General features: G+C 29.6%; 1 protein-coding gene across 1 annotated transcript; it reads left to right on the top strand.

Moving 5' to 3' along the window:
- The first annotated feature begins 2,556 nt into the window (after positions 1 to 2,556).
- On the top strand, positions 2,557 to 8,008 carry LOC11434188 (indole-3-pyruvate monooxygenase YUCCA6). The gene is made up of 4 exons (XM_003588496.4): positions 2,557 to 3,751; positions 5,688 to 5,936; positions 6,800 to 6,922; positions 7,562 to 8,008. The coding sequence occupies exons 1-4, from the start codon at positions 3,035 to 3,037 to the stop codon at positions 7,763 to 7,765; spliced, it is 1,293 nt and encodes a 430-aa protein (XP_003588544.1). The 5' UTR covers positions 2,557 to 3,034; the 3' UTR covers positions 7,766 to 8,008.
- Positions 8,009 to 11,806: the final 3,798 nt, after the last annotated feature.

Genomic DNA, 11,806 nt, shown 5'->3' with positions numbered 1-11,806 from the left:
TTTAAAAAAATATATATAAATCATATATATACAGCCACACATTTCTTTATCGTTTTTGTTTACAATTATATAAAACAAAAGAGATCAAGTATATTCAATACCTATATTTGAACCTAACTTTAGTGCATTTAGGTGTACTTTGTTTTTGTTCTTCCAAAAATTGTTTGACATTATCCAAGGATGGTTTAAAATCCGAAAAATTCTTCCATAACTGTTTCAACCTAATCAATGAGCATGGATTTTTGTAGGATTTTGGACCTTATTGTTAGGTCTTAGAATTGATTTATGGCAAGGTCTAGGATTAACAAGTGTCTTTTCTCTTTATTTATTTATTATTTTTGAAGAGATGTGTCTTTTCTATTAATGATTTGTGAGTTTCTGAATGTAGTTATAGGCACATTAATTGTTATTTTATGTTAGTTATACGTACGTACCTTTTTTTTAAGGACGTACGTACCCTTGTCCTCCCCCATTATATAATAATAATAATAATAATAATAATAATAATAATAATAATAATAATAATAATAATAATAATAATAATAATAATAATATTAATTGAAAACATATCTAATTTCTGAAAAATTAAATAAATAAAAAATCTTCACTCAAATATTGTCCACGCCTTTCTTTTTTCGATTACTCTATGCTAATTGAGAAAAAAGTCCAAGTGTCACATTGAAAAAAATAGGATCTAAAGATAATTAATAAATCCACACTTTACAAATCGAATTTGTATGGTCTAAACCTAATAATTTATCTTGACACCATGGAGAAGGTAGCTTTGGATAGCTCAACTATACCTCAATTCCAACCATGAAGAAGATCAAGAAATAAGTGACAAAAGAAGTACAAATTTTATCATGTCCTTCATAGATGAGTTGCAAAATGTTTTTCACTATTAGTTTTTCCATCCTATATACTTCTTACTCATCTTTTCAAAAATGTTTATGGGATTTTGGATTATAAAATCCAAACACATCTAAATTGTGTTCGGATTTTATAATCTAAAATATGCTTACGTATAATCAGCAATTAGAATCTCTTCAATTTCAGTAGTTTTGAATTTTGCTTTTTAAAAACAACCAAAAAACAAAGAAAAAAATGATAAATACCTATCAAATAAAATCATAAAAATACCACCAAAAAAATTTAAAAATCAAATAATACTAAAGCAAATTTTTTCAGATTTTTCTAAGAAAATGAAAATTTTAGAAAAAATGAAAAGTGAGTCTAAACGATGGAATTTTTTATTTTTAGGGGCGAAGTCCCTTCTAAGGAATTCTTGATCCTTTATTTTTTATATTTTTTTATTTTTTGAGAAAGTTTTGGAGCAATCTGATCAAGTAACCCGAAAACCAGATTTTTGACTAAGAATAGCTAACAAACAGCTAACAATGACCTAAAACAAAATAATGGAAGTTATGAAGATTAATATTGTCCTTAAACTGGTTATCCATGTTACAAACAGACTTAGAATTTGTGCTGATACATTTCGGATAATATAATCCGAACTGCTTTTCCACTGAAAAAAGGTGATTAGGGGAGGGGGTGTTGGGATTCTATAATCCGAAAAAAGCAGGGAACACGCCCTATTTTTTGAGGTTTTCGGATTATAAAATCCGAATTCGTGAAAAAGTCATTTTTTTCACCCCATAACAAAGAAAAAATTCGGTTCGGATTCTAAAATCTGAAAATCACATAAACATTTTCGAAAGAAAAAATAAGGTGCGCGAGAAATGAGTAGATGGGAAAGTAACGAACAGCTGCAAAATGTATCTTGTTGATTGGCTTCCTTGGACCTGAGAATCCTTGGGCCGGGTTGAGGGCTAGATTTTTTTTCCTTTGAATTAACAAAAATTTATTGAATTTAACTACTGAAGCACAAGTACATTATGTTTCTTTTCCTTTTAGTAGAAATAAATATAAACACACGTTATTAAAAAAAAAAATATATATATATATATAAACACACGTAAACAAGAATAAAAATGCTTCAAACATTTTTTTCTTTGAATGAAAAATGTTAATGGTTTATTGTTAGATTAACATTTTTCTCCTTTGTTCTATTTGAACTCATAACTTCAAACTCTTTATCTCTTAGTTCAAATCAATTGAACTACCTAATACTCTAGAATGTTCCAAGCATTAAAAATGATTCAAGCTCTTTCTCTAGTAGGAAGATATGAGTCTTCCCGTTAAGCACATTAACATTAGAAATTAGACGGTTGGTCACGAATATACCTAATTGTAATAAGAAAGGGATAGTTAGAAAGTTTAATTCACACAATGTTCCCGTAGGGATAAAAATTACACAATAATGATACCAAGTCGGAGTATAAAAATTACAATTAAACCATATTAATAGATGATTTTTGAATTCTCAAATATGTCAAAAATACACTATCGAAAGTGCATTTTCGATATTGTATTTTCAAAGTGTACTTTCCGTAAGTCGACGGAGAGACTAGAGAAATAATCTAATCATAAGACCTACTTAGTGTTGTTTTTCATTTTACCACTTGCATGTGTGTCTATATATATATATGTGTGTGTGAAGAGAGATGCAAAGAGATATCACAATTATTCTTCTCAGTCCCTCTCTGTGATCAATGCTGATTTAGCCTTTTAGTTAGTACTCATCCTTCCCTTAAATAACCCTCCTCCATTGAAAACAACACACACACAAAGCACAAACACAAACTCAAGAAATATTTCATTTTCACAATTGAACCAAACCTTCTTTAGCTAAGAGGGCCAAAAGTTGCCACCAATCCTCAAAACACTTCATTCATAACAGAGCCTTTTTCTCTTGAAACTCAACCTGCAGTTTTCAAACACAACAAAAATCCAAAACCAACCATAAAGAACTCAATATTTAAAGACATTAATTTTGTCTTTGTCCGGTTCATTCTTAAACTTCACTTGCTAAAATTTCCCTTTGCTCCTTATTTTCTTTTTCAGTATCAGACCTTGGCGCTTCGATTCGTCAAAAGAGAAAGAAAAAAATCTGTTTCATTACATATTTTTCAAAATGGACTGTTATCTAAGAGAATTAGAAGGAAAACAAGCACATGATCCTTTATTCATAGAAAAAATGATCAACAACAACAAGAATTCAACTTCTTCAAGTGATAGATGTTTATGGATTCCAGGTCCATTGATAGTAGGAGCAGGACCATCAGGACTAGCAGTGGCAGCATATCTAAAACAAAAAGGTGTTCCAAGTTTAATACTAGAAAGATCAAATTGTATAGCTTCACTATGGAAGCTAAAAACCTACGATCGTCTTCGTCTTCATTTACCAAAACAAGTTTGTGAGCTTCCTTTAATGGAATTCCCTAGTGGTTTTCCAACATATCCAACAAAGCAACAATTCATAGAGTATTTGGAAAGTTATTCCAAAAATTTCGATATTAGGCCTTGGTTCAATGAGACAGTTATGCATGCTGAGTTTGATGCTACACTTGGTTTTTGGAGGGTGAGAAGTGAGGGGAAGGCGGGAATGGTCACCGAATTTGTTTGCCGGTGGTTGATCGTTGCAACCGGAGAGAATGCTGAGGCGGTTGTACCCGAGATTGAAGGAGTTGATGAGTTTGTTGGTAGTATTAGGCATACTAGTTTGTATAAAAGTGGTGAAGAGTTTAGAGGGAAGAAAGTTTTGGTTGTTGGATGTGGAAATTCAGGTATGGAAGTTTGTTTGGATCTTTGTAATCATGATGCTGCTCCTTCTATTGTGGTTAGAGATTCTGTAAGTACTCACAAATCTTTCTCCTTTTACTTTCTTTTTTTTCTTTCTTTTTTAACTTTTTCGTTTCAGAAATGGAACCGATGCACAATGCAGCAGTTGCGAGAATCGTTAGATTTAGAGAAAGAAATTTTTTCTATCACTAAGTCTATGGTTTTCCGCAGCTGCTGCAGGGATGTAGTGTGCCTATGATTATGAAAATCAGCATGTACTAAAAAAATACTATAAAGTTGTTTTTATTTTTGGTTAAAAGTTTTTACAACCTCCCTATTTTGGAATTGATGTTTTAACATGAACATAACTAATTTAAGCATAGCAACAAGACATTCACTTTTTCTTCTTTTTATCAATTTTTGTTATTTTTATGGGCTTTGTCAAATTTGAAATATAGATTACTTCTTATGTCAAACTCAAATAAGTGATTTTTTATTTTTTATTTTTTTATTCAAAACATGCTATATATGTTTGCATAAACATAAAATATTCGAAGTTCCTTGTAGCATAAAATTCAATATTAGTAACTTCTATCTTCAAATTAAGAAACATGGAAATTTGTTAGGTTCATTCTGAAAGGAAAAAAAAAAAGTTACATATTGTGAGACATAATATGCAAATAAAATTCACCTTCAAAGTTCAAAGTTGTGTTTTGTTTTTTTTCTCTAATATAGCATATAAAATCAAGCAAAGTATTCATAATTTCATGTAGTGGCTACAGGTACAATGAATTGTTAATTTAGATCCATTTGAAAAGTATTTTTGAATATTTCATTTTTTTGAGCACTAGTATTATAAAAAGCATTTTTTGAGATTCTCAAGCATGCCTAGCATGGGATAGAAGATGACCCAGTTGCTTTTTTCCCTCCTTTTTCCTTCCCATGATGTTCTTTGCAAAAGAGATACTCTTTCTCTTGTATTATTACAAGTAGAGCATGGCCACCAACACAATTAAGGTCTATCAAGGGCCAAAAGCCTCCCACATAAGCTCTTACCTTTTTCTCTTTTTTGTTTTTTTTCCTTTCACTTTTTTGGTGTTTTGGAATGAAGCTGTTATGTGATGGGAAACACCAAAGCATCTCCACAACTAAGTTTTAAGTCTAGTCATGGTTGAGGTCACGTCGCTTCCTTAATAATATGAAAAAGAGCACTTAAATTATGGCGGATGTGACCTTAATCACATTCGCATCATGATGATCGAAATTGGTCTTTAAAGTTTGAATAAAAGTCTCACTTAGATGAAAAAGTAGATGTTGAACATGTAAATAAGATGACTCATATCTACGTTTAATGGTTTTGGATGAATATGTGGTCCCAAAACTTGTTTGTGTCGTTGTTAAAAGTCTAATGTGATGATCTTCTAGACTCTTCTTATGACTCAATAGTAGTATAAGAGCAAATGATTTAGTTAAAGGTTGACCCTACTCTTTGTGTTGAAAGTCTTTATAACCATGGTGGTTTGAAGGTCTGTCTTGTTGATATTGTGTCAAAGGTGGTGCAAGTGTATGTAAAGGGAAAGTGTATCAAATTGATTTTGCGCCATCGACAATGCAAGTGTATGAAAACGCTTTTGCTTTGGGGGTATACATAGATGAATTGATCGATTCACACTTAATAGAGAGATTGTTGGTATTTCAAATATTAGCAAGAGTCTTACATTATCTTTAAAAAGTGAATGTAAAGCAACACAACAATAAGATATCTTATATACACAATACCTTTTTATTTTTGGTAAAAATGTCATGTGCAAATTCATGTATGTGGTTACTCAAATTCACATAATATTGTAACTTCAATGAACAAAATTCAAAGTTAAGCTTGTTATAATATCACTTAACAACAATTTCCACCTCTACCATATACTTTTTTATAGAAAAAGGTATACTCAAATTATGCAAGAAAACAATCTCATCATGGTACTTTTTCTCTATTGGTTTGATTGAAGGTACACATCCTACCAAGAGATATGCTGGGAAAATCAACTTTTGGGTTGTCCATGTGGTTGCTCAAGTGGCTACCCGTGCAACTGGTGGATCACATCCTTCTCACTGTGTCATGGTTAATGCTCGGCAACACAGAACGGTTCGGTTTGGTTCGGCCTCGGTTGGGTCCCCTTGAACTCAAAAAACTGTCTGGAAAGACACCGGTCCTAGATGTGGGTGCCCTTGCCAAGATTAAAAGAGGAGACATCAAGGTATTTTCTATCAAATCAAATTCAACTTTTTTTAATCCTTAAGATTTTAGTGTCACTTTGAGTCTAAAAAATAGATTTTGTGTCACCCCGGAAATTAGTTTATTTGGACGCTTTTTCTTTTTAGTCATAGGAACATTTTTAACTAATGAAAGTACTTCTGTATATTTTGTTTCACCTTTCTTTCTTGTTTGAAAGATTTTCCATGATCATGATGTGCTTTCAATCAAATCATACTTTATTAAGGCTCATAATCTGAGTTTACTTTCGATATATAGTGTAAACGTGAAACATTTTATATTGTTAAACAAATAATCATAATTAATTGTATATTGACTTTTAACATAGTTATACTTTTTTTGTCAAAAAAAAAAAAACATAGTTATACTTTTATCCTTCAAAAAAACATAGTTATACTTTTTTTATTTGACTATTAGTCTAATGGCCAGACATATTGAAGTAAATTTCACATAAGGATTCGACATAAAATGTTTTCACAATCAAACAACTATTATAGACCGTAACAAAGAGGACGTATAATTATAGCTACTTAGTCAAATATTTTAATAAATTGACAGTTATAATTAATCGACAATGTAAAATATTTTACACTAATTACAACTATACATAGTAATTAAATCTTTAGTGGGAATTTAACAAAAGTTAATAGACAACATCGTTATCATTGAAACTCGCAATACTTCTTTTCTTCATATCTAGTGTGAGTATTACCTTTAAACTCCTGAAAATAATTAAAAGAAGCTGATGATATAAAATTTTATCACTGATTCTATATATTAATCATATCTTGAGTATAATTATTTTTATTTAATTGTTTAATTGAACTCCATAGTTCCCTTGTTCAGGTACGTCCAGGCATAAAGAGGTTAAAACGCTACACAGTGGAATTTGCTGATGGAAGTACAGAGAATTTTGACGCCATAATACTGGCAACTGGTTACAAAAGTAATGTACCCTATTGGTTAAAGGTAAGTTATAATCCCATTATGCACTCTTTAAAAAAAAATCCAAACAATGAAAACGGCACTATTTGTTTTATCTTAGTTGACTTTACTAATCATATGATATCGGATCTCATCATGATATCATATTTGTAATATTATTTATTAATTAAATACATGCACAAATATTCATTTTATAAAATATAATTAATTTGAATGTTTGCACTTTGCATGCAAAGAAATTATACTATGATACCTCTTAATGAAAATATGTTTTTCACTTTGTTTTATTTACTTTTTTTTTTTTTTGAGTAAACTTTGTTTTATTTACTTTTAATTACAAAACTATTACTTTATTGTTTAAATTTTATTTTCTGTTTTCAAATATTTATGAACAAATAACGAGAATTGAGAACAATTTTTTTCACATATGAAGAAACGAAAGACTTTGAAAAAAGATTGGAAATTTTGTACTTAGAATTGACAGCAAAAAATCAAAACAAAAAACTTTTTATATAACTAACATGTGCTAAAGTTTTTTATTTGGAATAAGGAAAATACGGATATGGAATAATTTAAGGCTATCCATCTATCTGAATTTTGAAAATGATATAAAGCAAGAAAAAGATACTAATAATACAAATAACTGAAATGGTATATGTGCAGGATAAGGGAATGTTCTCTAAGGAAGATGGATACCCTAGGAAGCCATTCCCTAATGGATGGAAAGGTGAAAATGGCCTCTATGCTGTTGGTTTCACTAAACGTGGACTACTTGGTGCATCTATGGATGCAAAAAATATTGCTGAAGATATTGAACGGTGTTGGAAAGCTGAGGCAAAGCATATATTTCCACAATCAAATTCATGATTATCTGTTTAATTATTTAGGTCAAATTAGATGTTATTACATGAATGGTGATGGAGGAATTTTGTTGTGCCATTACATATGTGCATAATGTTATCAAGGGTGTGGTGCTCCTCCTTGTCCATAAAAATGGAAAGAACAAAAAATATGGTCAGAAAATGTTTCCTTTGGTGGTGTCCTTAATTCGTGGATTTAATTATAAGCCTTACTTTGAGAATATGTGATGTTGAAATTGAAGAGTGAAAAGAAAAAAAAAGAATGATGTGCTTTGAGTTTACTATTAATTTTCTTGTGGTTTTTTTGGTAGAGGGAACATATGCATATTGTATAGTGCAATTTTTGGCTATGTAGGTTTGACTTGCTATAGAGAAATGGAAATAAAGTGACAAAAAATTGCATTGCGGGCTGATGAGATATTTTCCAAGAATGAATGTTTGTCTTGTAATTGTGGTTAACTACTTAACTTATATTCCCATGGATTTTTCATTTAATGGAATAGAGTTTTGATACTTTTTAAATGTCTCTTTGAAGTTTGAAGTTTTGAATGCATCAAATGATGTTGATATAGATCATTGAACATTTCGCTCACTTTTAAAGTTAGTAGGCTATGTGTAAATTTGTGTTGATATATCAAGTGTGACTAAAATGTCTCATATCAGATGAAAAAGTTAATGCTAATCATTTTATAAGTGAGAGGACTCATTAACTTAATGTCTTAAGGTTTTAGGTTAAAGTGTAGTGTCTTTCTCACTTATATGATTATTCAATATCTGATATAATGATTCTCCAAACCTCTTCATCATGACCCAACAATTTGAATGTAAATCTTCGATAAGGTTAATGGTTCTTCATAACCTTACATGCGGACAAGCCTCCCAATAATTTAAATGTAAATCTTCGATAAGATTAATGGTTCTTCATAAGCTTGCATGAGGACAAGCTTCCCATATTCCAAACCATGCTCGATTTGTCTACACCTATTATACAAAATTAAGAAAATGAGTACAAATAATTGATTACCACAATTTTATTCAAATATCCATTTCACCCCATCTCATTTTGATTTCATTTTGTTGAAATCCGCATCTAGATGAATGTGAAAATTATGGTTAATCGTATTTAAATTTGTGATTGATGAAGTTAAATTAGTGGGTAAATGAGTTTTAATATTTTGTATAGAGCCAAGATTTTGTTGAGTTATAGCAACTTCAAGGTTCAACTAAAAGCAATTACATGTCATTTAGTAAATAAGTTTTTAGACTGACAGTTGAACTCCTAGTCTGCTACTCTTAACGACTACTCCTTCCGGTCACATTTATAAGCAAAAAAACAATTTTTTAAGTATAATTAATGTATTTGATCACATTTATATATTAAATACATTAGTTATTCAATGAACCTAAAAAGTTATATTTTACTTATAAATGTGACCGAATAGAGTATGAATCAACTATTTATCAAATAAATAAACATTTATTGCACACCCACTTTATTAAATTCACCCAATTCTTAAGAACTTGCTAAAAAAAAGAAAATGAGTGGCCTTTCACAGTCACCACTTATTACCACAGTGGCCATTTCACAGCCCCACTTGACTCGTGCAAGTTGTTGACTGTGCTACTGCTGATGAATTGATGGTCAAGCTCTAGCTTCTCTCACAACGCCACACCAGGCCAGTTATGAGAAAATGATTAGAATATTTGTAAGCTTCGTTATTAATAATAATGTGGCTATTCCTTCAAAAAAAATGTGGTTATATATATAGCAGTATAATATATAAACATTAAACAATGATATTATTTATTTTTTCAATAGAGATTTACAATATATATAACTATGTAATTTGTTACTCAAAAAAAAACTATGTAATTTGTGCGAAATACACATTGGTTTTGATAGACCATCTTTAATCGAATCATCTCTCTCAACATTTAATTTTATGTACAAGACTCAAACTCGAGACCTTGAAAGATAGAATTAAATACCATTTGAATTAAGAATTATCAATATGTAGTTTCAAAGAGCATACTTCTTCTTTTTTCAGTAAATCATATAAATATGTAATTTTTGTATTTAAATAGTATCATTTTCACTTTTAAACGTAAAATTCATTCGATTATCTTATTTCATCTCAATTGCATGATTTTGGATACATCATTATCTTCAATGGAGAATATATTGTTAAATAAACTAAACCCAAAACAAACTAAACCCTTTTTTTACTATAATATTAGTACAATGTTTCCACCGTCATTTAGCAATGATTAATCTTCATCGAGGAATTTATGGGACACATAAGGTGGATTTTCTCCTTTTAATTTAATTTTTCCATATGCATAAGTCATAATTCAACTTTGACCATATACTTAAGGAACTCAAGTCTCTTACCACTTGAAGCAATTTATGATTGGTATAAACTAAACCCTTCAATTATGATTTTCTATTAAAAAAATGTTTTTTTTTTGCCACAACCCATTATATCATTTAGTATAATTTTAACTTTTTTTTTTAATAAACCTAAATTTTTATTTTTTAAACTATATCACCGTGTGAAAACTTTATGGTGGCGGCAATATTCAACCATTTCTCATCGATGGAAAAGTGAAAACTATATATGATTGATGAATCCAAGCTAAAGAAAAAGGCAATGAGTAAATGGGGTCAACCTTAATCTAAATGACAAATTGTCAATTCTAAGATTGCATAATCAGAAATGGGATGATGGTGTCTATGTTGCTTTTCTTCGACTTGTCAACAGTACTAAAATTGTGTTTTCTGAACCGTTAATCGTTCCATTTTATTACCCTAAATTTAGCATAACTGTATGTCATTTCAGTATGACCCCACTCCTCACTAAATCATTGCTCTTTTCCTTTACTTTCCTTTTTCTTGCGCACGTTTTGATTTTATTTTAGGATTTTGCTAAAGGTATCTCTTGTGAAGTGTGAACAATAATGGGAATAAGAAAGAGAGATAAACAACAAAAATAAACACCAACAGCATTTCCAGTCAAGGCCTTTAAATAGTCCATAAATGTAACACTAAATAAATTTATACATTCAAATATTTTATGTAAAATATGAATATACAAAATGCATGCAAAGATAAAATACCATGGGATTTTAACATGTTATAATTTTTTTATAATAATAAATTATAATATTATTTGTATTTATGTATATATGTATGTATGTATGTATGTATAAAAGACCATCATTTTGTTAAATCTAAGATTCTAATTAAGACAGTGTACAATATAACATTTATAACTAAAAGGAATTTTTCAATAAACTGTGATTGTCTTTTTTCTTTGGTCCTATCTCTATCACTATCTACCAAGTACACATGTTGTATGCACATGGAGTTCATCAGTTTACTCGGGATGGACATGGTATAAGGGAGCAAATGAAAGCTTGAAGTGTGTGGAATTGTGGTCCAATTCCAAATATTGATTTTTCTACTGTATATATGTTTTGATAAATATAGACACTCAGAGTGTAGTTTGTTAGGATGGTATAATGAGTAGGATTTGGATGGAGTGTATTGTGAAAATGATAATAATCAAAACTTAAGTCTTACAAAAGCATTTCGATTTTAAAGCTTTTGTAGTTTTACCTCCGTTATAATACATTTCTTACAGTAACTATATGTTTCAATTATAATTTTATTTTGTGAATTACTTCATATTTACATTTTGTCTATCTTATGCAACATTGCATAGGTTAAGACAGCTAAATATGATAATTTTTATTGAAAACAACAACTATTTATTATATTTATTATAAAATCATACACATAATATAAAATACACAAATTTTAAAACTATTTTTAACTTTTTATAATATGCAAGTTTCAAATGATATAACAACTCAAATGAATAGCAAATGTAGATGAGTGAGTGGATAAATTTAAGGTAAAAAAAAATTGTTCAACAAAATTTGTTTATCCATCAACATTACCCTGACAAAAATCACATAAATATAGAAAAATGAAGAATCACGGGTTTAAACGTGCATTTCAAATGTTTCTTTGATTTTTTTTATT

Source organism: Medicago truncatula, chromosome 1, assembly GCF_003473485.1.
Source record: "Medicago truncatula cultivar Jemalong A17 chromosome 1, MtrunA17r5.0-ANR, whole genome shotgun sequence".
Lineage (NCBI taxonomy): Eukaryota > Viridiplantae > Streptophyta > Magnoliopsida > Fabales > Fabaceae > Medicago > Medicago truncatula.
This window is presented reverse-complemented; position numbering and strand designations above follow the sequence as displayed.

Bases quoted from the DNA above. Each gene is read 5' to 3' on its own strand.
- LOC11434188 (XM_003588496.4), top strand. From the start codon at position 3,035: ATGGACTGTTATCTAAGAGAATTAGAAGGAAAACAAGCACATGATCCT. The intron at 3,752-5,687 runs GTAAGTACTCAC...GTTTGATTGAAG, and splicing joins CTATTGTGGTTAGAGATTCT to GTACACATCCTACCAAGAGA. The intron at 5,937-6,799 runs GTATTTTCTATC...TCCCTTGTTCAG, and splicing joins TTAAAAGAGGAGACATCAAG to GTACGTCCAGGCATAAAGAG.